This window comes from Mercenaria mercenaria, chromosome 17 (assembly GCF_021730395.1).
Source record: "Mercenaria mercenaria strain notata chromosome 17, MADL_Memer_1, whole genome shotgun sequence".
NCBI classification, from domain to species: Eukaryota; Metazoa; Mollusca; class Bivalvia; order Venerida; family Veneridae; genus Mercenaria; species Mercenaria mercenaria.
This window is the reverse complement of record NC_069377.1, coordinates 64,079,020-64,106,605: the sequence shown is the minus strand read 5'-3', so window position 1 is coordinate 64,106,605 and position 27,586 is coordinate 64,079,020. Positions and strand designations below refer to the sequence as shown.

At 35.3% G+C, this 27,586-nt stretch overlaps 1 protein-coding gene across 2 annotated transcripts; it reads left to right on the top strand.

Annotated features, from left to right (window-relative positions):
- The first annotated feature begins 803 nt into the window (after nucleotides 1-803).
- On the top strand, nucleotides 804-27,375 carry LOC128550121 (cysteine-rich venom protein-like). 2 transcript variants are annotated; one of them, XM_053528425.1, is made up of 11 exons: nucleotides 804-971; nucleotides 16,608-16,657; nucleotides 19,551-19,632; nucleotides 20,270-20,361; nucleotides 21,257-21,347; nucleotides 22,634-22,776; nucleotides 23,125-23,210; nucleotides 23,909-23,991; nucleotides 24,981-25,085; nucleotides 25,401-25,514; nucleotides 27,119-27,375. In XM_053528425.1, the coding sequence occupies exons 1-11, from the start codon at nucleotides 914-916 to the stop codon at nucleotides 27,322-27,324; spliced, it is 1,110 nt and encodes a 369-aa protein (XP_053384400.1). In that variant the 5' UTR covers nucleotides 804-913; the 3' UTR covers nucleotides 27,325-27,375. The 2 variants fall into 2 exon arrangements, with proteins under 2 accessions (XP_053384400.1, XP_053384399.1); XM_053528424.1 differs by lacking the exon at nucleotides 804-971 and adding an exon at nucleotides 9,276-9,510.
- Nucleotides 27,376-27,586: the final 211 nt, after the last annotated feature.

Below are 27,586 nucleotides of genomic sequence, written 5' to 3'. Positions count from 1 at the left end.
GGCGAATGTAAATATATATAAAAAATAATGATAATTACACTAGTGTAATAAAGCTTTGACGTCGACGTCGTTTATAGTGGAGGAGACGTTGGTTAAATTGACTTGTTTATACTCAGTTCCAAAAGAAAGTGTGCACATTTTAAGTTTAAATATTTCCAAAAATTCCACGACGTTTTTGTTTCGTTTTTTCATACACTAACTCTCAGGTATAACTCAAAATCTAAAATGCACACCAATTTGTTTACGAACTGATTTAAATTTTGGTACCAAACATTATAAGTTTTCATGAAAATAACCGAGAAAAAATAACAGAAAACTAAGTGCACACTTTCTTTTGGAACTGAGTGTATATAGTAAAAGAAAGTAGGATTTTTGATGTTTCGACAGGAAAAGCTAACATGTGATAAAAAGAATATTACATTTGTGACTTTCCACATTGAATTTATTAAACTCGTTGAACAAAATTGATAAAATGTTCAGCATTTGTATTATTATTCAACTCGTTTAATAAATTCAGTATGAAAAGACACTCGTGTAATATCCTCTATCAAACGACAATGGCGGGCCTGACTTAACCCATATAGCCCGAGTGCCAATATAGGTCTAGGAGTGCTAATAAAAAAGAAACAAATATATTTTAAACTTTTAAGCTTAATTTTAAAATATGCAAATGCATAAACGGTTACTTCTAATTTACACAGTAGCATGGCTTATGACTATTACCGTTTAATGGACGCAGTCATCTTAATGACAACCGTAATTGAATATTTAAACTTCCATTCATTCAGTTCAGCCGTAGGTTTACATTTAAAAAGACAATACAAAAGATACAGAGCTTGGTAGAAAAACAACTTGCTAAATATTGGATTGAATATTGTTAAGTATTTTAGTGAAGAAAGGATAATTTGTTATAATGTCGGTAGTATTTGTCCAGTTTTTTATCGGAGTAACCTTGGTACTTCTGAATGGAGGTAAGTTATTCACTAAAGTCTTGATGTTTTGCGAATCTTGTTACAAATTTGTATCCTTTTTTTTTTTAAAAGAAATCAAACATGATACTATTTTGTACTAATATCCTAACGTGTAACAATCTAGTGCAACAATCTAGTTTTTATTGGCTCCAACGTCGCACGAACACAATTATATTATATGGCTTTGATGGTGGAGGAAGACCATCCGTGCATTATTTCATTACGTGCGGGTATATACATATGAGTAGAAGCACATACCTTCCGATGGTTCCTCGCATGAAGAATTCAATGCCCCGAGTGAGGCCGCTCGAACCCACATCGGCGAGGGCAAGTGATTACAAGTCAGCGGCCTTAACCTTTCGGCCATCTAGAGACAATATAATTTTGTCTATAAAATTATATGAACTATGTACTCGCAGATAATAACTGAAGAAATTCTATGTGCAGCCAAATTCCCTGGGACAGGCAAAGCAAAGAGTCCTGTTACATCTTAGTACAGCTATTACGAGACATATCTTTGTTTAATGACCAGTGTTAGTAAGAGCACTGATTTCAAATTTAAGTTCCTATGACAATTGTTTTTCTGGTTTAAGGGTCCATCAATGACTATACACAGACAAATCGACAAGCAACGGATTTAAAAATGTCACATTTTGACTAACGTGAACTAAGATATCTTGAACGCACTAGTATTTATTGCATTTTTTCATTGAAATATTTTTGGAAATCCTACAAAATAAATATTTCTTTTCACTGGATCGCAGCAACGAAAATGTACAAATTCGACCAAACTTTACCCGCGAACACCAGATCTTACATTTCCACACACAACACTTACAAAATATTTCCTCTCGCGTTAAAAGCAATGAAAGACCGCAATATAAATACCGACGTCCTAGAAAAAAAGGTCGTAAAAAGAGAAATTTTGGTAATAATGGAATACCAACTGTATTTGTTCAGATCCATGTCGAATACTGCGCAGATGCGCAGGCTGGTCTGGATCCATGCTGGTCGCAAAGCCATTATGTTGGTTTTCTCATGGCGCGGCTCATTTATCGAGGAAATTGTATATACGCCGTATGAATGTACAAAATCACATAATATTCAATCTTACGACTTTGGTATATTTTTCAAAAAACGGGTTTTAAGTAACACATACGACCTAATATTATTAACAAAGTGTCATATATGGTTGCACAGCTATGACTGAATGTTAAGACAATGGCCCTTTCAATGCGGTTTATGAAAATGCATAGGTCATAAAAGGACATAACTAACAGTTATAGCCTTATAATTCAAATATGTCGATGTAATATTATGTTTAAAAAGAAAAAAAAGTAGGTCAGACTTAATTAGGCAATAATTGAACGTATACATGAATAACTACGCATAATAAATTAACACAATTACATGGTTTATGATTATTAAAGTCAAACAGATGCAGCCAACTAAGGCATCTCTACTTTAAAATCAATGGCAACCATAATTAAATACATTTCGAGGTTCGATTATATTCCCTTCTTTCTTTTATCATTACACATTTCAAAAAGTATAAAGACAACAGAAACTTCAAAAGATTCAGATCTTTATTGTATATCGTATTTAGGTGACAGAAAGAGTCCTGTGATTTAGAAGTTCTAAGCATTACTTGGATAATATGCCCGCTGATATTGTTTACGTGAATTAAGGATATATTGATATAATGTTATAATGCTGGAACTATCTGGTTACTTCGTTGATACTTTTGAACGAAGGCAATGTATTCATTTACAATGGACAAGGCTTAAACAAGTTTTCAACTGGAAATAATGACGAGCCTGTAGACCACGTCTATTAATTCTCAAATATGTTTAACAATGATTTTAAATGTAATAATATGGCGGCATTGTGGTGCTTTTCCATAATTAACCTGTAACTGTCTATTCTTGACCTAATGGGTACAAAGAATGGACAGTTAGCAGGTAATGGCCATGTAAAAATATTTTGCGTTGAGAGGTGTGATGATATCTACCTATAAAATTCGAATGACCATTTTTGAAATCGTCAAGGGATACGAAATGATCACAATGGGGACGAGTCGACTAGGAGACGAGTTGACTGTAAATCGTTTACGGGAGATCACTCCATATCATAGTTGAAGAGTCGAACTCTGTCGCAGGGGATTCAGATTCATGACGTTTTACAAGCTATTTCCACAGGAGCCTTGCAACGGATAATACTGTCTAACAATAAAGCTTAGAACACCTGCACCCCCACCCCCCCACCCCCTTAAGAAAATATTATCTATTCCATTCTGAATCCTCTGGGATTTTCCATCGACCAGTCAAAATGGATTCATGGCGTTTTACAAGCTATTTCCATAGGAGCCTAACAAAAGGATTATGGCATACAGACACTAAATAGAAAAATGGCGCGAAAAAAAATGGTAGTCGCATAATGGCGGATACAAATAGTCCTCAGTTTTTTCGCTGTGTAGAGCTATTTTCCTTATTTTCTTTGCATTTTTTTTGGTAAAATCACATGACAGATCTATGCTTGACATGAAGATAGCATTTTGATCATGAAATAACACCATGACAAAATTTTTCATGGAAACTTAGATCATACACCACCAGTATAATTTGGGGTCTCATATTTTAGCTGATTTTGCAGTTTGTGTGTTTGACTGAAATTATTTTTCTTGCATCAAACATGACCCCCACTTTTCTTTTGATTTTTAGTTAGCACTGACAATATTCTTCAAGAAAATGTAAGTTACAGAAATTTAAAATGGGTCCTGATGTGTGCTGCGGTCATTGGAAATAGGTCAATTTTATATAGAATAAAGAACAACAACTATTTAGTGTGTTATAACCTTATACTGTCTAACAATAAAGCTTAGAACACCGGCACACCCCTTAAGAAAATATTATCTATTCTATTCGGAATCCTCTGGGATTTTCCATCGACCAATCAAAATGGACAGTTTTAATCAGCTGTTAAATGACCCCCACCCCAGATATAACAGGAAGTAAAGATGAAATTAATACCGGCCTGCCTATTCTTTTTCATTTTTTTTTCAACTGATGCATGCAATCTGCGAGTACATTTGGTTGAAGCTTTTGTCCTAGTAGACATTTAATGAGGTCCATATATACGCTCATACCCGCAGAAATAAGCAATCTCACCTTTCTTCAACATTGAAAAATAAGACAAATTCCCAAATTTTTACGACATAATGACGGTACGAGAAAATTTGGCCGTGATAATTTCACTATTATGATACGACTTTCTGGTAATAGCGCTTTTATTTACTGTAGTAATGCAATATTTTTCTCGTGAAAACGGGATATTAATTCGTCATAAGAACTCGTAGCTATGTGATACAGGTATTTTTGTAAAAATGAGAAATCAATCTCGAAATAATGGGATTAGTAGCTCTTCGTTTTCTAGACGAATCTCATCTACTTTTGTAGTTTTGAGATTGTTGTCAAAGTTCAATTTTTACACACCAACACCAGATGCATTTAAAATTGCAGTTTTGAATATGTTTACTGTTGGAGATTCTCATACAAATTTTAGCCGTAAAAGTAAAATGTACAAGTGAAACACGTGATTTTTTTTTGTAAAACATTTTTTTTTTCAATCTCGGACACCGTGTACCTGGCGTCTTCATCTATGACGTCATCGCTGTTTTTGGGTCTGCCAGGACGAACCCTGTCTTAAAGGACTGCACGACCATTTTAAAATTTACGTACCCACCTTTAAAACAGTTTTCTCTCATACTGCAGACTTTCCATATGAAGTATACAGTTAACTGAGTATCTCACTTGTAGGTGTTTCTTACGAACAACATACTTTAATGTGCACAATAAATTCAGGTTTTAGAGGGGTCATTCATGTATCATCCATGTAAAACACGAGTTTCCTGCATGTCCAGCTATTACGAAGGAGCGCGATTGTCATTATTTTTAGAATGGTCCTCGTATATGTGTAGTAAGTCTGCCCATGACTGAAAAAAATAGATTTCTTCGGCCATTGTACATCATTTTACATCGCTTTTGCGTTGTCTTTGTCTAATTTTAGGTTAGAAGTGCATTGTTAATCAATATAGCTGCACCCTGGGATTTTAAAACTTGAAATTGTTTCGACATTCCTGAAATGCATAGGTCATCATTTCAAACTTGGACACTTTGTGCGCAAAGTCATTTTCATTTGTTTCCAAAGCTCCTTCTAAATGATATTCATAGCAACGATAGCAACGTTTCTATAGAAAATCAAATTGGCTTACTCTTCTGTTACAGTTGTCATAGCAACGCTTCATTTAGTGACTACACAGTTCAGTGTAAATGTTGTTTAATTCACGTCTATTACTGCTTGCTTCAAATGTTGACACATATTGTTCGATTGATATTAGATAATGATGATTCACAAAGTGCAAATTCTACTTTAAGGAACACAGTCACAGACGTTTGAAAACATTATTTGTTTTTACTATGAGGTTAGGTGCCCCGCCCCTCACCCCCTCATATTTTTGGCAACCGGCCATCTCTGAGAAGTGCCTCACTGTGTTTGTTGATTTTTTCTTCTTTTCAGTTTGTTTGCTCTACGTATCCTTCTTTGTGTTAGCGGAGTCGGGAGACTGCTTGCTTGAAACGTGGCTTTCCCTGTTGATATCCTTCCTTGCTTTTTCCCCACTTTTCACAACCACTCACCTCTTTATCTACCCCTTACCTATTTTCGTATTTTGAGTATAATCAAAATGTACTTGTTACTGATTTTTTGAAGCAACCCGTCTTCTGTATCTGCTATATCTTTACACTACAGTTTCTTGTTGTTGCGTGCCTACATTGCTATGCCTGGCTCTCAGGTTGTGTTTGGGTGCTCTGTGTTTCCCAGAAATCTAACCTTACCTTTTTTGCATGAGTAAGTGGATATAATCCACTTTATCACTTCACCTACCGGTAATAGAGCAAAAATTAATTTGATGACAAATATCAAAACTGTTCCACGTCAGATTGGCAGTATTGTATAAAAAGCAGTACAAGTGTTTGATACAGGGAGTCGCCCTTATCTGAAGGCCTTGTTGAAATATTGGAGATGAATAAGCCATTTCATTCCTTTATTTGGTCTATTAGTATAATGAGTTTTATTTTATCATTTAGAGACTTAAAATGTCTTTCAAAATTGTATAGATGTATGTACTTTCTTAATGTAATAAAACAGATAAAACCTTTGCACATTTTGGCGAATAAAACTTTTTATAGCGTTATAGGCGACCTTTAACATAAGAATTATAAAATTAGTTTATATACTTTTGTAAGTGTTTTATTTTGCGGTTTGAAGTAAATATCACGAAAGGAAAGACAATGAAATGAAGGAAAAAGGATAAGGTATTTGAAAATAAAAAGTTATATAACGACAAACTTTAGAAGCGTTTGTGGATTTTAAATATCTTTGTACCATTGTCAACTATACTGTTAACTGTGTTATGAGGAATCAAGAGCGCTAAATTGGTAAAGTAATGAAAGCGTATATAAATGCACCAATGTTAAAAATGAGATAAAAGTTTCATTGCCATTTTGTAATTCCTTTGTAGGCTCTGTTATATTTCATTTTGATGTGGTAAATAACTGAATTCAAGACAGATTATTATGGTTCAAAAATGAACACCGGAAATCTTCTTTTGACCAAACCGAAGACATGAACTTATTCAGATATTCAAAATTTATGACCAAAGGTTTTTTGAGCACACTTGAGGTCTATACAATGACACTACAGACCAAATTTAGTAAGAATCTAAGAAACAGTTCATGTGTAGAATTTAATTAAAGATTTTCTCTGCATTTAGGTCTAGCGGCTCCAGAAAGGTGTCAAGCGGAATCGTTGGACAGAATTAAAGGCGCTACAGATCTACATGTATTTTGATTAAAAAATGTTCAAGAGTATTTTTTTTTTAAAGATTTCATTCATCAAGCGGTTCATAAGAAGCAGACATTTTTCCCTGTTGGAGGCATGGACTGAACGGAACCTTGTGTACAAACTTGACCAAAGTCTATGTAAATGGTGTCCGCTAATTCGAATTTGACTTTACATAGATTGACAAAAGACAAAGCTGTGCAATGACTCGAAAATGTAGTGTCTGTAAGCCCTATTCGATAGTTTCAAGTAAAAATAAGTCAGTTTTTAATACGAATTAGTTATTATGGAGTTTAGTCGATCAGGTACAAAAACAACATCCTTGTTGATTATATTAATTATATGAGGGCAAAAATATCTCTGTTAACTATGTAAGTATTCTATCAAGGATTTCCGATTAAATACACCTTAAGTATGTGTTTCCTTTCTAATGTAAGCGAAATGATCGTCAATTAAACTTAAACTTAAACTTTGACTAATGGTCAAGTAACGGATTTAGAAATGTAACGTTTTTGATAATTATCACGCTTTTATTTGCAATAAACAATAGTTTTTTTATATAAATATATATTTTTCAATGAATTATTGAAATATTTACGTTGATATTTGGTGATTTTACTGTGAAAAATAAAAAGTTTTCTTGACAAAGTTATCTTATTTATTTTTCATTGACATGCAACTACAAAACAGCTGAAATTGGATCAAAATAGTTTTCACTCGTTAACACTAGTGAACCTTTTAACATGGTGAAATATATTTCATTCTTGCATACCTGACGGGGATTTCCGGTATTTTTACCGGTGCTGGAAAAATCTTTCTTGCATACCAGACGGGGATTTCCGGTATTTTTACCGGTGCTGGAAAACTCCATCTTACACCCCGGGGTGTAAGATGACTCTCGTGCTGTAAATGACGTATTACGAACTACATATATGTAGTAGGTTTATGTAATAATTTATATTTTATTTAAAAAACGGAATAAAAATTCAATACCTTGACAGTTCCTATTAGTTCCTGATAGTATATTTCTCGATTCAAATCACGTTATCTTATCAAAAATTCATAACGTTACGCTGCAACTGATAAAACAAAACCGGAACTAAACATTGTTATTTGTTTTGAAACGTCATGACGTCTTTCATGTTTACGGACGTCGGTTTCCCGCGTTTTGTTTAAATACACTGTTATAAGAAATAGTTCTAAAAAGAAAACCGTTCGATTGATTTTATTTTTATTATTATTTCTTGAAATCGGTATGCAAGAAAAAGATTCTGTCACTGGTTATAGGTGCAGATGGAAATATCCGGCTCTCGGGTAACTGTTTAGGCGGTAACTCGGCAGGGAGCCTCGTTACCGCCTAAACAGTTACCCTCGAGGCCGGATATTCCCATCTGCACCTACAACCAGTGAAAGAATCTTATAATCTTAACCCCGGGGTGTAAGATGACTCTCGTGCTTTAAATGACGTATTACGAACTACATATATGTAGAAGATTTATGTAGTTATTTATATTTTATTTCGAAAAACGGAATAAAAATCCAGTACCTTGACAGTTCCTCTTTATTCCTGATAGTATATTTCTCGATTCAAAACACGTTATTTTATCAAAAATCCATAACGTTACTCTGCAACAGATCAAACAAAACCAGAACTAAACATTGTTATTTGTCTTTGAAACGTCATGACGTCTTTCCTGTTTACGGACGTTGCTTTCCCGCGCTTTGTTTAAATACGCTGCTATAAGAAATAGTTCTAAAAAGAAAGCCGTTCGACTGATTTTATTTTTATTATTATTTCTTGATATCGGTATGCAAGAAAAAGATTCTGTCACTGGTTATAGGTGCAGATGGCAATATCCTGCTCTCGGGTAACTGTTTAGGCGGTAACTCGGTAGGAACCTCGTTACCGCCTAAACAGTTACCCTCGAGGCCGGATATTCCCATCTGCACCTACAACCAGTGAAAGAATCTTATAATATAACAGTGAAAAGAAGCAACTATTCTCCAGAAAGTTTTAAACAGAAAGTAAGTTTAAGTTATTTCGAAAATAAGTAATTGTATAATATATCCTACATTTTATAAATCAACACAATTACATGATTTATGACTATTGAAGTTAAACAGAGGCAGTCATCTAAGTCACCTTCATTTAAATTAATGACAACCGTAATTGAATATATGAGACTCGCCATGAGAAAATCAACATAGTGGCTTTGCGACCAGCACAATCTGGTCAGGATCCATGCTGTTCGCTTTTAAAGCCTACTGCAATTAGAGAAACCGTTAGCGAACAGCATGGATCCTGACCAGACTGCGCGGATGCGCAGGCTGGTCTGGATCCATGCTGGTCGCAAAGCCACTATGTTGGTTTTCCCATGGCACGGCTCATATGTATTTCCCTTACATTCAGTTCAACCATATCTAAGTTGAAATCAGAAACTTGAATAGATACTGAGCTTGTTCTTACCAGCCTAATAAGGTGTGAAAGTTTAAGCAACTAAAATATTGACTTACGTATCCGCCTTAGTGTTTTAAATGTTTAGGTGAAGTGATAAAGGATATTTTGATACAGCTGTTATAATAATGTCAGAACTATTTGTCAAGATTCTATTCGGGGTGATTTTGATACTATTGAACGAAGGTAAGTTATATTATCTTTTACAAGAATTTTGAGGTTATTATATAGGAAATTATGACATCTGAGTTACGGTGGTATGTTTAGGACATATGTTATTTTTTTTTTAAGATTAAATTATCTCGTGCGCACGACATCTTATCTTGAGCGATCAACATCTTATCTCGTGCGCACGACATCTTATCTCGAGCGATCAACATATTATATCGTGCGCACAACATCTTATCTTGAGCGATCAACATCTTATCTCGAGCGATCAACATATTATCTTGAGCGATCAACATCTTATCTCGAGCGATCAACATATTATCTTGAGCGATCAACATATTATCTTGAGCGATCAACATCTTATCTCGAGCGATCAACATATTATCTTGAGCGATCAACATATTATCTCGAGCGATCAACATCTTATCTCGAGCGATCAACATATTATCTCGAGCGATCAACATCTTATCTCGTGCGCACGACATCTTATCTCGAGCGATCAACATATCATCTTGAGCGATCAACATATTATCTTGAGCGATCAAAATCTTATCTCGAGCGATCAACATATTATCTTGAGCGATCAACATCTTATCTTGAGCGGTCAACATATTATCTTGAGCGATCAACATCTTATCTCGAGCGATCAACATATTTTTTTGAGCGATCAACATCTTATTTCGTGCGCACGACATCTTATCTTGAGCGATCAACATCTTATCTCGAGCGATCAACATATTATCTTGTGCGATCAACATATTATCTTGAGCTATCAACATCTTATCTTGAGCGATCAACATATTATCTTGAGCGATCAAAATCTTATCTTGAGCGATCAAGATATTATCTTGAGCGATCAACATGTTATATCGAGCGATCAACATATTATCTTCAGCGATCAACATATTATCTTGAGCGATCAACATCTTATCTCGAGCGATCAACATCTTATCTCGTGAGCACGACATCTTATCTTGAGCGATCAACATCTTATCTCGAGCGATCAACATATTATCTCGAGCGATCAACATATTATCTGGAGCGAGCAACATCTTATCGTGTGCGATCAACATCTTATCTCGAGCGCACGACATCTTATTTATATATATTAAGGCCCTTTGTGTGTATTTAGGTCATCAGTAAAACATACGGACAAGTTGTTAATTAGGGTCCCGCCTATTCCGCTGTTATTTAAACTTCCCACAAGTACATGTACATGTTTATCACATCAATTGGGAAAGCAATGCATATAATTGGTCATCCTATCTTCAAAATCAAATGAACATAACCAATGATGCATACTGCATGTTAGAACAGCAACAAATTTCAGTTCGACTGATAAATTCGCGCAGAAAAGTTGCATGTATGAATTAAGGGAAAACAAGGAAAATCGTTTAATATATGGGCGATGTATGGAAGCCCTGGAGGGACAATTGATTTTCGTACTTCCCACTTCTGACTTCTAACTTTAGCACTTCTCACTTCCAAATTCTTGACTTCCAACTTCCTACTTCTAACTTCCGCACTTCTGACTTCTAACTTCCACACTTCTGACTTCCAACTTGCTATAAAATAATATGTTGATCGCTCAAGATAATACGTTGATCGCTCAAGATAATATGTTGATCGCTCGAGATAAGATGTTGATCGCTCAGGATAATATGTTGATCGCTCGAGAAAAGACGTTGATCGCTCAATATAAGATGTCGTGCGCACGAGATAAGATGTTGATCGCTCAATATAAAATGTTGATCGCTCGAGATAAGATGTTGATCGCTCGAGATTATATGTTGATCGCTCGAGATGAGATGTTGATCGCTCAAGATAAGATGTCGTGCGCACGAAATAAGATGTTGATCGCTCAAGATAATATGTTGATCGCTCAAGATAAGATGTCGTGCGCACGAGATAAGATGTTGATCGCTCAAGATAAGATGTTGATCGCTCAAGATAATATGTTGATCGCTCAAGATAATATGTTGATCGCTCGAGATAAGATGTTGATCGCTCAAGATAAGATGTCGTGCGCACAAAATAAGATGTTGATCGCTCAAGATAATATGTTGATCGCTCGAGATAATATGTTGATCGCTCAAGATAATATGTTGATCGCTCGAGATAATATGTCGTGCGCAAGAAATAAGATGTTGATCGCTCAAGATAAGATGTTGATCGCTCAAGATGATATGTTGATCGCTCGAGATAAGATGTTGATCGCTCCAGATAAGATGTCGTGCGCACGAGATAAGATGTTGATCGTTCAAGATAATTTAATCCTAAAAAATAATTGCATATCCTAAACATACCACCGTACTGAGTGGATCAATTCTGTACTTATTTTTCAAATTTCAGTAACATTGTTTTGAATGTAGTAACATTTTTTTTAGTGCTTGCGTAAAAACTATTAGAGGTACAATCACAATTTTTCCATTGACTTCCAGGGGGTGTCAATAGCATTTCAGCAGAACTGGTTTTGCTGTAGCTGAGTTACAAGCGGTTTAATACGCGAGGCTCCTGGTAGAAAGGACATTTGGTCTTACTTATGCCTCGGTCACAAAACCGTACGATGTCCGAACAGTTTTAAAAAATCGTACGAGTCCACCAAGTTTAGAATCCTTACGTATTATACCACTAGGAGCTCCGTACGAGTAGGTTTTCAGTCGAATTTTGGCAAACTCGTACGGTCATCGTTGACTCGTATGAGCGTCGTACGGATGTTTTGAACTCGTAGAGGACTCGGGAACTCGGTGAAAATATTTCACCGAGCTCCCGAGTTCTCTACAAGCTCGTAGAGATTTTCGAAGTCGGAAACAGCTCGCAAGAGCCCCGTACGGGAACCGCACGAGCCCCGGAAGAGCTCGTACGGGAATCGCACGATGTCCGTGCGGATTTGGAAAACTGCGAGGCTTGCCGATGCTCGCACGACAATCGCAGGGGACTCGCACGGTCAGCGATGACCGCACGGGGCTCGCAGGGCGTTGCGATGTATTCGCTTCAGTTGAGTAGCTACAAATGGACAATTTTCAAACGTCGCCGATCCGATTTATTCTTGTCGCAAGGAAACCGTACGGACACCGTTCGAGCGCCGTACGAGCCAACGGGCATCGTACGAGGTAAGACCGGGCTTCTTGCGATCTCCGTACGGCTTGTCTGCGATGTCCGTACGAATATCCTACGACTGAAAATGTAAATTTTTAAGACGTCGCCGAACTTAGTTATTCTTGTCGCACGGACACCTTAAGAGTGCCGTCCACGAGAACCGTACGAGGTACGGCCGGGCTACTTGCGAGCTTCTCACGACTTGTCTGCGATGTCTGTAATGATATCCTACGATTGCATTCTCTAAAGATCGTACGGGGCCCGTAGGTTCTGTGACCAGACGCTACAATTGCACAGAGACCGTAAGGATTTTAAAATTGTTGGACTAGTACGATTTTGTAAAACTGTACGGACATTGTACGGTTTTGTTACCAAGGCATAAAAGATGTTCTGTGCTCGGAATATACCAGAATTTGTAATATTTATGATTCGTCCCCACCGGAAGCCAGTCTTTATAGAAATTATTCAAGGCTGGAGTAAGGCGTGCTTTGACAAGAGTTGTCAGAGGACAACAACACTTTACTATTCAAGTTTGAAAACACAAGTCGAAAAAGGGGGATAATTTTGTAAATATGACACTTGTAAAGGTCATGACAAGTTCATGAAGTTTCAATCCATCCCTATTGGCGGTTACTGAGATACCAGCCTACATACAAAATTAAAAAATTGAAAAAAGGGCATAATTTTGTAAAAATGCAAAGATGTTAAATCATCACAGCGAACAAGTGTGTGAAGTTTTCATTAGTTGGCTTACATACAAAAACTTTACATAAAACGGCTATGTCGAAAAAGGGGTATAATTTTGTAAAAATGCAAAGTAGAGTTATGGATTCTTTGCATTGCATCAATGTTGATTTCTTACAGAAACGTTACATGCATCAGTGTTGAGTTCTTACAGGAACATTACATTAATCAATGTTGATTTCTTACAGGAACGTTACATTCATCAATGCTGATTTTCTTACAGGAACGTTACATTCACCAATGTTGATTTCTTACAGGAACGTTACATTCATCAATGCTGATTTTCTTACAGGAACGTTACATTTATCAATGTTGATTACTTACAGGAACGTTACATTCATCAATGCTGATTTTCTTACAGGAACGTTACATTCATCAATGTTGATTTCTTACAGGAACGTTACATTCATCATTCTTGCATAAAATCTTTGTTTTTTGCCGATTTCGGGCATGCACAAACAGGGAAAAAACGTGTACAAACAAGGAGATTCTCATGAGCACGCGCTGTTGGTGGACGTTTTGAATATGCTGTTGCAGGTCCAACGTAAGCAAATTATGGATCCCGAATCAGTTTTGGCCGAAGTCGAAAGGTCCGAGATTTATGAAATCTTTTCATCTGCATTTTTATTAAAAATTTTTCAACCTAACTTTACTTTAACTTGTAATAAGCGCTACCTCTCTTGATACGCGACTGAATTGACGTTCCTTATTATTGTTTTATTACGCGTATTAGACTCAAAGTAAGTTTACACGCCGCGATTTAATCCCTAAAAATGATAGGCAAACAACAAAATACAATTTCGTTTTCCAAATTAATTTGAGTCGAGAAAGTTGACATGCTAACTTTAAATCTTACACTAAAACTTTTAAGAAATGTTTGTGTCTACTTTACACATCTATGCAGTCTACTGATGTAGTGATGGTGTGTAATGTAAAGCATAAACATTGACGAAGCGTAAAGTTTGAAGGATTTTTCCATAGGTAATGAACATTTGATGAACAGACGGTATTTATTATATATTTTTCAATTTATTTGTAGATCTCACCAACCATGTTTGAGTTTATAAATCCAATCTAAGTTGATTATATCGATGTTGGAAAAATTCAAATTTTTGTGTTTATCAAACTTTGATCGCGATGGGGTGGGGTGCAAAGCAAAATTTTCTAGTTATAGGCCTAGAGATTTCATTTTTAACGACATGAAGAATATAGGTATTGATACCAGTTTCTATTAAACGATAATATTTACATTTAAAAAGCGTAAGGGACAGACTATTAATTTAAACCAAGCAGAATTGTGTTCTGTTGGCACCTCACCTGCAAATTGTGTAAAGACAGGATGCCGTGTATGCCCTTTTCTCATAATTCCGAGCCTCTAAAGCTAAAGGGGAAGTCATGCTTATTTTACATATATTTAATATTAAAGAAATTACCACAACAAGAATGTCCGTTCGACATGTATAAAATATGCACTGTTTCTGTATACCCTGGAAATGCATAAATAAAACATGTGTCCATAACAACCAGAAACGGCCGACTTCGATCGGCTAATGTCAGCTGAATAGTCTTGTTTTTTCGATATTTCCAGCACTTTAGTTGTGTTTTATGCAAGAATAGCGATAACACACGTTTGTTTCGTGAAACAACATCTGCAGAATCCCTCGGGCTATGTTGGTGCACTCGCCCTACGGGCTCGTGCACCAACCAATCCCTTGGGATTCTGCAGATGTTGTTACACAAAAAAACGTGCGTTAACCCTACAATGCTGATTTTCTTACAGGAACGTTACATTCATCAATGTTGATTTTTTACAGAAACGTTACATTTATCAATGTTGATTTCTTACAGGAACGTTACATTCATCAATGTTGATTTCTTACAGGAACGTTACATTCATCAATGTTGATTTTTACAGAAACGTTACATTCATCAATATTGATTTCTAAAAGGAACGTTACATTCATCGATGTAGATTTCCTACAGGAACGTAACATTCATCAATTTTGATTTTAAAGGAACGTAACATTCATCAATGTTGATTTCTTACAGGAACGTCACATTCATCAGTCATGATTTTTAAAGGAACGTTACATTCGTCAATGTTGATTTCTTACAGGAACGTTACATTCATCAATAATGATCATTAAAGAAACGTTGCATTCATCAATGTTGATGTCTTACAGAAACGTTACAGGCATCAATATTGATTACTTACCGGAACGGTACATCAATCAATGTTGATTTCTAACAGAAACGTTACATTCATCAATGTTGATTTCTTACAAGAACGTTACATTCATCAATGTTAATTTCTCACAGGAACGTTACATTCATCAATGTTGATTTCTCAGAGGAACGTAACAGGCATCAATATTGATTTTTACAGGAACGTTACATTCATCAGTGTTGATTTCTTACAGGAAAGTTACATTTACTAGTGTTGATTTCTTACAGGAACGTTCCATTTATCAATGTTGATATTTTATAGAAACGTTACATGCATCAATGTTGATTTCTTACAGAAACGTTACATTAATCAATGTCGATTTCTTACAGGAGCATTGCATTCATCAATGCTGATTTCATAAGGGAATGTTACATTCATCAATGTTGATTTTTTACAGGAACGTTACATTCATCAATATCAGTGATTTTTTACAGGAACGTTACGTTCATCAATGTTGATTTCTTACAGGAACGTTACGGGCATCAATATTGATTTCTTACAGGAACGTTACATTCATTAATGTTGATTTCTTACAGGAGCATTACATTCATCAATGCTGATTTCTTACAGGAACGTTACATTCATCAATATTGATTTCTTACAGGAACGTTACATCAGTCAATGTTGATTTCTCACATGAACGTTACATTCATCAGTGTTATTTTCTTACAGGAACGTTACATTTACCAGTGTTGATTTCTTACAGGAACGTTACATTCATCAATGTTGATTTTCTTACAGGAACGTTACATTCATCAATGTTGATTTCTTAAAGGAACGTTACATTCATCAATGTTGATTTCTTAAAGGAACGTTACATTCATCAATGTTGATTTCTTACAGAAATGTTACATTCACCAATGTTGATTTCTTACAGGAACGTTACATTCATCAATGTTGATTTCTTACAGGAACGTTACATTTATCAATGTTGATTTTTACAGGATCGTTACATTCACCCATGTTGATTTCTTACAGGAACGTTACATTCATCAATGTTGATTTCTTACAGGAACGTTACATTTATCAATGTTGATTTTTACAGGATCGTTACATGCATCAAACACAGACGAGCATCAGAGACTGAAACGAGAGGTAAGAGTTTTCAGTTTATGAATATTACCGGTCTTTCTAATACTGTCTCCTTAATATATATATATATATAATAATAATATATAAAAGTTCAATTTGTAAGGAATAAACAGCAGCAGACTTCTGTGTTTTACAATTATTTTAATTCTTCACTGCAAGCGCTTTCAATACATATATCTTCAGGCAGTTTACATTTTGAAATAATTATTTGATTATTTCAAAATGTAAACTGCCTGAAGATATATGTATTGAAAGCGCTTGCAGTGAAGAATTAAAATAATTGTAAAACACAGAAGTCTGCTGCTGTTTATTCCTTACAAATTGAACTTTTATATATTTTATACCTGCACAAGGATTTTACTGACTTTTTTAATATAATAATAATATATATATGGCATGTGCGTGTTCGTTTGTACTGCTAGGCGCTTTGCCGTAATTGGTCTGGTATATTGTGGTGGTGAGTTAGTTCGTATAAATTCTCTCTAATATATATAAGGTTGGAAGTTACCCATATCTGAGGTATTCAGACACAATATCCGCAGTAGCACAGGCGTGTAACCTAGTTAGCAGATGTGAAGGCCTGAATTTTTGTTGTAATAAGGTCATATTTCGTAGCAAGAGGAAACATATGAAAAAAGACACCTAGTGTATTATGATAATGATGAAAGTGGGTGGAAGTATGTTTTTGTTAGACATGATCAAATTTACAAAATCGTCGTGACCGTATATCGTATACACTTTGTGAATGACTTGCAGATTAGTAGTCATAACTATAACCCGATGTCCGAAGTCTTTTTTTACGTAATATCAGTAAAACTGTTCAATTTTCTTTGGTCAAGTTTGGATTTGGCAAACAGAATTTGGTGTTGACCTACAGACTAGTCAATAGCAAGGCGATTTATATAAGTAGTAATGTCTCAGTTTTTTGTCGAGCCCGCTTGCGGAAGCGAAGCCATAGTTGTCCAAATGGCTGTTCGGTGTATGTGCGTGCGTCCGTGCCTCCTTGCGTGCGTGCGTGCGTCCGTCCGGATTTGTTTGTCCGGACCATAACTTTGACATGCATGGAGCAATCTCGTTTATATTTGGCATGAATGTTAATCTCAGTGAGACGGAGTGTCGTGCGCAAACCGCAGGTTCCTATCTCGAAGGTCAAGGTCACACTTGGAGTTCAAAGGTTAAATTCAATAATGACTTTGTCCGGAGCATTTCTTCTTCATGCATGGAGGGATTTTGATGTAACTTGGCACAAATGTCCACAACCATGTGACGGAGTGTCATGCGCAAGAACCAGGACCCTATGTCTAAGGTCAAGGTCACACTTAGAGGTCAAAGGTCAGATACAAGAATGACTTTGTCTGGAGCATTTCTTTTTCATGCAGGGAGGGATTTTGATGTAACTTGGCACAATTGTTTACCATCATGAGACAGAGTGTCATGTGCAAGAACCTAGAAATACTTCCCTTTGTTGTTACTATAAATAGCTTATATTGTAACTTTTTTTATTACTGGTCGTAGGGAAAAATGAAGACCACTTTTCTGTAGTAAAATATGCATGTTACATCCAGTTTTGAGGTGTATTTTGACCTATCTGTTCTGGTAAGGATTTTTATGTGGACTTAGATTTTTTTAAAGATTAAATTCCCTTTGTTGCTACTATAAATAACTTATATTGTAACTTTTTGCAATCATTTTTCATTTGGCATAAATGTTTGCCTCAATGAGACAGGGTGTCATGGACAACTCCTAGTCCTTTTGACAGCTGGCGGGCTCGACATGTTGCCCGCAGGCATCTAGTTTTTAGATTCACTTGACTTTGTCAAGATTTCCGAGGTTTACACTTTGCCTTTTTCCTGTGTAGTATGTTTCAGTCATATTTTAATATTTCAGTACAATATCGAATCAGATTTCACATTTTGCATTATCAAATGGAAAGTAACAATTGGTAGAATATGATTGTAATTTTGTTACACAGAGAACGTTTGTGTTCCCTAAAGTTGTTACCGACAAAAACGGTATTCCGGTATAACGGTGATTGTTTATGATATTAGTAGTTCGGTTGCCAGTAGTTCTCTCCTTTAATTATTTAAAATTTTGAAATGTTAGAATAAATCATGAGAGGATGCGGGTATGTGTATTGAAAGTGTCCGCTTTTGACAAATTGAGCTTCGGGATTTTGTCATGGAAACGTTTGTCTGTAGTCCGACCAAACCATTAGATAGGTACATACTAGTAGGCACAATTTAACACCAACCAGGTGCGCAAATGATTTTGTATATTGTTTTTTAAAAAAAGTTTTGGAGCACGGAAGGAACATCTAAGCAACTAAAGAAGGTTATAGTGATATTTTCAGTGTAAATTTAGCAAATTTTCTTATGTTTCTTTATACAAAACAAATATCTAATAATTTGCATAAGTTTATGGCTATTTTTAATAATAAACTTGTATTTTATATCCATTTTCATATGATTTATATTTCATTCTTGACATTTATGGGAAATGATTACAAGTTAATGTCATGGTAAAGGTAGACTAGTCCTCTTACTCATATGATGTTGATAGTAAATGTATTTATTTTTTTTTTCATTTATATATTCACAAAAATTCTTTTCTGTTGTGGTAATTCTTGAGAAGCCCTGAACACAGTTTAGCTGCAAAAGAACGACTTGCTCAGGCATATACCTTTTTCATTAAATTACTTTTTCAATTAAACTGTGTTTTGATACAAGCTTGTCAAACAAGTATATATAACTAAAATATTGCAATACCGTGTACTTTACGAATGGAATATTAACGTCTCAGAATGTTTTGAACATAATTATATAAATATACCGGCATTAAACATGATTTTCAATGTTTTTTTCTGAACTTCAGTTAATTGCATTTAATTTCATTTTAGATCGAGTGTGATGCAAAGTACAGGGAAATAACAGCAGGCCATTCCGCGTGCAAACAGCCATCAGACAGCGTCACAGCTTCAGGTTGTCCTATTTATAGAACATTTATGACAATAGCGTCAAACCTGTGTTTAAGACCGTCTGTGGTTAGAGACAAATCAACCCAAAGACTGATATTTGCACTCACTATATATTTTGTAAAGACAAAAAAAAGCGTTTATTATCGCACGAACAACATTGGCGTTTTATCAAAGATGGCCCTTTTCACCGGACTGCACACGCAATCTGACGTCATTTACATAGGAACATGAGCAAAATGTATTTTTTGTAAAAGTCAAATTACAATTGAACATGGGCATGTCTCTTTGGCTGTTCTGTTTAGATGTTGACGTTATCAACAACCTGATATCTATTTTGATTTTTGGTACCCGTGGAAAGCAAACCATTTATATATTAATAAACTGCAATTGAAAAATGTAGATATAAGAAATTAATGCTATTTCTTTTCAGGATTAGAAATTTGCAGCGCCCGCTGTCGATAACAATTTCAATGATGACTAAAATGCGTCATTCTTGTGCTTATATAAAGACATTAAATATCAAAATTAAACTGTCAAATACAGTGACATGATTATGTTCGGATATAAGTACATGTTCAGATATAAGTACATGTTCAGATATAAGTACAACGGGAACTAATAAAATTTCAATTTTTAATTAGGGGTATCGGATGAAAACAAACAAACCATACTGGATGCCCACAACACTGCCAGAAGGTCTGTTTCTCCTACAGCAAGCAACATGATGTTGATGGTGAGTCTAGGGATGAACGAGCTTTAATTTTGGCATAGGCATCATCCGCCATAATTCTATTTGAATATCTTTAAAGACTGCCTAATTTTGGGAAAGAAATGTCAGGCCTAATTCCATGAAAAACGATAAGATATATTGTCCACCACGAAAGACTTTCTTAATGTTGGCATAAGTCTGCTTGTAAACCAGTGTAATTTTGTTGTTTCTTGGTAATATGAACGACCATAGTGAAAGATTTGAACCCAACTTCGGTACGTACGTGCGAGAAAAGATTTACACGAACCTTAAGTGCTTACACTAAAACTTTGATTCTTTATTTTTCGTATCAAGTTATCTCTTGCCTGTGAACTAGGATACCAAATCAGTTTCCCTTAAGAGTGAATTTGTAAATATTAGATGCTACATTTAAATTTTAACGTTTCCGGATGTAGCTGTGGAGTGTGAAAATAAAACCTTAAATGTTGTTTTAAAAAGAGAAAAAAACAAAAACAACAAAAACACAATCATGTCATACCGTATTCACAGTGTGTAAGTAGATCTTAAATGTTACTTAAATCTAATACAGTTTTGATCTTCTCAAGGTATCAGTGTCAAAAAGGCAATGTGTTTGTGCTCATATCATCATAGACAGTAGACAGGTAGCATCTGGAATATATAAGATATCGGAGCAAATGAAAAAATACGTTTATAGATAATGAATACGCCTAGGTGGTATCAAATATAGTAATATTTAAAATACGATAATTTTTGTTGTATCTATAGAAAATGTATAAAGTACGTCAACATTTGCTCCTCTTAAATAAAATTCTGTTTTGGTTCTTGCATACTGCAATGTCACTTGATATAACTTTATGTAAGGTACCTTTTTACGCGACGCCTCACACTTATCTTTCAGACATGGGACGATGAGATAGCAAATACTGCACAAAGATGGGCAGAAAACTGCGTTCTCGGTCATGATGGCAGCTACGACAGATACGCTTATGGTAAAATATCAATCTGTATTAGCATATACATGCTCTTATGCCGCTAAAGAGCTTTCAGCCCTCAAGATCACACCTCATTTTACTTGTTATCTATGAGCTTCAAAAGTCGTAAAGTAAATGCGTCTCTGTTAGGTCATACAGTTGTCGTTTAAATAGAGGATATTACATGAGGGTCTTTCATACTGAATTTACTAAACGAGTTTAATAAAATGCTAGGCTTTGTCAAGCATTTTATCAATTTCATTCGAGTTTAGTAAATTCAATGTGGAAAGACACAAATTTGATATTCTTATTATCACATGTAAGTTTTTCCTGCTAAAACATGAACTTTTCTTGTTTCTTTGTAGGGATAACACATGTTTTTTCGTGTTATAACATCTGCAGAATCCCGAGGGATTGGTTGGCACCCGAGCCCGTTAGGGCGAGGGTACCAACGATTCCGAGGGATTCTGCAGATGTTATAACACGAAAAGAATATGCGCTAACGCTATTCTAGCATAAAACGCGTTAAAAACAGGAAAATGAATATATTGTCCCTCAACGTCATTGAATTTCCATGAAATGCGCGGTAAAGTCTACGTTGTTTTGTCACGTTGACGTCATTTCATTTTGAATTATCCGTTTTGGGGCCGTAATGCGTTTACGCTCTGCCATGGAACGTGCATATATAAAAAGGTGTTATAACAGCACGTGAGCGCGAGAATCTCTCTGTTAACACACGTTTTCTCTCCTGTTAAAACACCCCCGAAAAGTGACAAAAACAGCAGTTTTATGCTAGAATATCTATTATAGACCAAGTTAATCCGACCAACGTCCATATACGACGTCTACGTCAAAGCTTTATTACACTTGGTTAATACCAATTTATTTAATGTCATTTTTTTTTCACTCGACATCAAACATGTGATAAATAAGTTAAATAAGTTAAATTGAATTATTCTTTTCCTGTGTAGTTATTGCCCAAGTACTTTCTTTTCCTGAGTTAAAAGGAAAAATAAAAAAATGTCGATTCGAATTTCTTAAAGTGATGAAAAACCTTGACTGAGACATGCAAACAAAATCCTCAATGTAAAATTGCATAACGTTTAAATATATTGACGATTAAAAGAAATGACTATAACCGCATTGAATAAGCGGAAAACGCATTTCATGCAAATGCCATACGGCGCTGCATTGTCACAGCAATAGTATTTTTCCTTTGGTACATTGCTTGTGTAACAAATCAAAACTTTACAGTTACAAGCTTGCTTTGTGCATTATCTCACCGTCATTGTGACTCTATTCAGGTCGGTTCAGTGTTGGACAGAACTTGGCGATGGGACAAGCAGACTGGAGCAGTGCTATAAAAGCCTGGGAAGACGAGAAAGATGATTACGACTTTACAACGAATAGAAGTCCAAATGGGAAAGAAATAGGCCATTACACTCAGGTACAACAATGATTCCGTCTGGAAGAATTGTTTCAATAGCGAAATGGTTTTAGTTTAGGATTGCTCATAATGTTTGTAAATTCATCTCAGTAAAGTGCAGTGCTATTTTCATAGTGTGTCAGTTTGATTAACACCCATCCGTTTAGAATATTTGACGAACATTTTTAACATACCTAAAGTAAAAGTATAGATCGCTACGGAATCGAATAAAATGTGATTGCATAGATCCTCTGCAATTTACAAAATCATGTGAACAAATATTGAAGGTGGTAATATGATGTTCCACGCAGAGTCATATGTTTTACTGTTTTTATCCAAAATACACGTATTCTTCACATTTTTTGTCAGATGGTGTGGGCTAAAAGTTCAAAGATTGGCTGTGGGTATGCGAGGTGTCATACAACAAATTACTATGTCTGCAACTATGGTCCTGGGTAAGTGACTTGTTCTGTACAGGTCTGGCTCTCACGCGGTTGTAGTGAATGGTTGTATGTCTGTATCTATTTTACACATAATGCTTTAACCCTTACTCTGCTAAATATCTAAAATGGACTGGTCCATCATTCAATTTGGGCCATACCACTTATTATTCAAAGGGGTGTTCACTGAAAAATTACTGACTGAATAGCGAACAGTGCAGACCATGATCAGACTGCACGGATGTGCAGGCTGATCTTGGTCTGCACTGGTCGCAAAGGCAGAATCATTTGCCACCAGCAGGCTAAGGGTTAAATAAAATATCAAATATCAATACAATTGTGTTAAATGCAAAATTACCCGTGTACAGCATTCATGACCGCAAGTTATACATAATTTGCTTTTATTCAACTCAACCAAAAACAATGACAATCAGAATTGGACAGGCTGTCTGAGCGGCGCCCTCATTGATCTTCATGCGATTTGACAACCCGTTAAACATCGATTTTGCTGAAGCTGCATAGAACATAGAATACATATGTCGAGACATGAAATTTACGATTTCTAAGGACAATTCCTGCAAATTTGCCAACAGTTAGGTAAGGTAAATTGAAACTACAGTTAGGTAAGCCGAAACTTAATCATATGAAGACTGGTCAACAGTTGAAAGACAAGTGTACAGCATTGGTAACGTTACAAGTAATTTACTTTACAGAGGAAACTCAGGAGGTGACAAGCCATACGTGTCTGGTCAAACGTGTTCTGCTTGTCCTAACAAGTGTAACAATGGACTATGTGGTATGTGTGTATTTGTTTGGTTACATTTTTACTGCTTCTGTTGTCATTGTGTACCGAAAATTGAGTTTTTAAAATTTCCCATTGGCTTTTAACGGTTTGTTTATAATTTGCATAGGCTTAGGCGGGATTATTGCGGACTTGTTATCTAGACATGGTGGAGAAACACTTATTTGCTGTAAATATTTTCAGCGAAAAGATGGAGAAACACTTATTTGCTATAAATATTTTCAGCGAAAAGATGGAGAAACACTTGATTTAATCATATTTTATTGCTCTTTGATATATTATTACAATTACAATTCAGACATACATAATCAAAGTGCAAAAGGGTCGGACAACAAGTTCTGACAACATTAGAGACTGTCCTTCCCTTAAGCTTTAGTTAGAAAAAAACGAACACAAAAAATAACAACATATACACTCGAGCAATAATATACTACAGATGGCGGATGTACAAGTGTTTATAAGAGAAAAAAGTAATGAAGATGAGAGCACTTAATCTTGATGAAAAAAGAAAAAAAAAAGAAAAAAGAATACAGAAGAATAATACAAAGAAAAAACAAAACAAAAAACTTTCGATGTGATGGCATGAGTCTCTCTGTCTGTCTGCGACTGTCACGAGATGTTAAACGTTTATATAATTTGAACAATGGTGGATTAATCTAGTCAGATATTAGTTAGATGTTGTTTGGTCTGTTGTTAATATTATGTATTATTTAAACCTTTCTGTATGTTTTATAAACTTTTGCACTTCGTTGAATATCTGTGAATTTTCCTCCATTGTTAAATCTTCTTTACCAAATAATAATGGAGAAACACTTGCTGAACGCTGACCTTGATAGGATTGATCCGGTTACATACGAACGCTAGTTGAACAGCATTGGTAGTAAAATGTGCTCCTTTTTATGTGTATATTAAAACTTACCAAATGTATCCTTCCAGCCCTGATAGAAACTGTTTATTTATTTTACAAATGTCGCTATTTACAGACTGCGGCGGAGTTGTTTGTCTGAACGGAGGAGAGATCGATTACAATACTTGCACCTGTAACTGTAAATCGAACCTACCGTTTTACTTAGCACCTACATGTGGACGTAAGTAATATATGTTTCTATGTTTCAGACTGGAAAAAAATATTAACTTAAAAAAATAAACATCTCGTCATCTTTGATAATATTTATTTGTTTAAACAACATGCCTCTAAAAGGGGACCAAGTATTTCACGTGAAGAAAAAAAAAACACATTTTATTGAAGAAAAAGACGTAGTCAATCAACATTCATGTACCGCTGAACGTATTGAAATCTTTTAGGATTTTCTTTTCATAACAGATAAATATTTTTGAAGTAGCTCAATCATGGGATTCGTATAGATATTGTTTTCATTTAAACGCGTTCCATTTTATTTAAGTGAACTGTGAACTGAATAAGGAAGCGAGCTGGTGCAATCAGTATGGAGTGGCAGGCTGTAAGACATACACTAATGTTCCCCAGGAATGCCCTCTTATGTGCAGCTGGTGCCCAAGTAAGAATAACTTTTATTTTTGATTTTCAACAATGGCTTATCATATATTCTAATTATGAAAAAAAAACACGTTAATACTGGCGTCATGTCGGTATATTATTTGGTGCCATACAGGCGCTGAGAAAAGTGCTAGTATATTTGATGTACTATAATGGTGTTACAAACAAAATTGATACTAATTTGCTTAACATCAAGGGACCCGTTAATTATTCCGCGTGACGTGCAACCCCTTTTATCGTGTTTTACTGTTTGATAACATAGATTCGCATAGAGTAGCGTTTCCTCGTTTCATCCACATTTTAATGGTTATATGCTCTGTAGAACAATTCGCTTGGGTCACGCCCTCGTGAAATCATGCCGTACTTGTATAAACTCTTCGTCATGTTTAAATATATTATCTAAAACATGGTTCTGCTATATATCATTTCTTTAAGTTAACCTCGTTAACCTTTAGTCGGCTGGCGGCAAGTGATTCTGCCTTTGCGACCAGTGCAGACCAAGATCAGCCTGCACATCGGTGCAGTTGCTTTTTCAATGAACACCCCTTTGAATAATAAGTTGTACTACCCAAACTGAATGATAGACCAATGTATTTTAGATATTTAGCAGGTTAAAGGTTAACTAAAATTGTGCCGAGCAAGATAAGTTTATAGACTGAATGTAAATCGACATTGAAGTTTCATTGCTGATTAGTATAAAGTCAGAAGACAAAACAAGAGTCTTCTTGAATGTGTTTTAACGACACTGCATATAATAGTTTTGTTGCTCAGGGGGCCGTTTCAAAAAGTATATTTTAGACAAATAAAAATTTTGATGAGAGATGATTCGAGAAAATTATTTTGATATCACTATCAGTAGGTTTGTTTTATATGGAAGCCCTACAGAGACTACTAACTTCAATACTTTTAACTTCATGGATTCCAACTTGGAACTTTTTAACTTCAATCTTCGTACTTCTAATTATATTACTTTCTACTTCGTTGCAATTAAGTTAGAAGTTAAATATAATAAAGTTGAAATCTAAAAGTAAGGACGTCGGAACTTAGAAGTTAAAAATAATGATTTACGAAGCTGGCAATTATAGGTAATGGAGCTCGATAGAGGTTAGAATATAGAGGTAAAAATGGAAGTTAGAAGTTGTAAAGTTTGAAGTAAGAAGTAAAAATTCTGGAAGTTAGAAGTATAGAGGTTAATTGTAATCATAATTGTTGGAACTAGACATTGGAAATAATGAAATTGGTAGTTAGAAGTTAGAGTTATGGAGCTACATGTCAGAAGTACTGAAGTTAGAAGTCCCTGTAGGGCTTCCATATATTTATGACAACTTTAGAAAATGATATGACTTATAGCTTCTGGAAAGGATAATGGAGAAAACTGGGTTTAGATCAGTATTATTATATATCCGTAATAGAATTTCGCTGAAGCCGATGCTATGGATTGTTGTTCAGTGTTCTTCCTCTCATAAACACACTCAACCATAATGATTTTTTCGCTTGGTTGCGTTCTATGCTTAAGGTAAAGATGATCTAGATTTCCGAAATGTCCGTTAAAAAGAAAAATAATATGAACTACATGATTCTAAAATGATTTGTTTACATTTTCAGCCGCTGCGTATAAACCTGAAGATAAAGACACAACTGTGTCGCCTCGGCCGACAGACAGAACTGACAGCACAGAAAGTTCATCTCGGGCTACAGACTCGACACCACGTGCAACAGACAGAACGACTACAACAGCTGAAGCACATACAATTGTTGCCAGTGCCTTTATTAGCTTATTTGTTGTTCTAATCCCTTGCATAGTACTATAAGACTGTAGTCTCCCTTGGACTGACATGTTTTCTACATTGGTGGTTTAAAAATATCAGTTTGTCCGAAATGTTTCTGTAATGTAGTATATTTTTCTACATGCTTATAACATGCATGTATTCACGTTCAGTTTTGTAGCATTTCAATTATAAAATAATTGCATTACAGAAAGTGTCATAAAAACTTTGGCCTGAAACTTAATCTAAAATGTTTTTCCTCATTGAGTAGGTATTTCAGCGTGTGTGTGTGCAAGACTATATATTC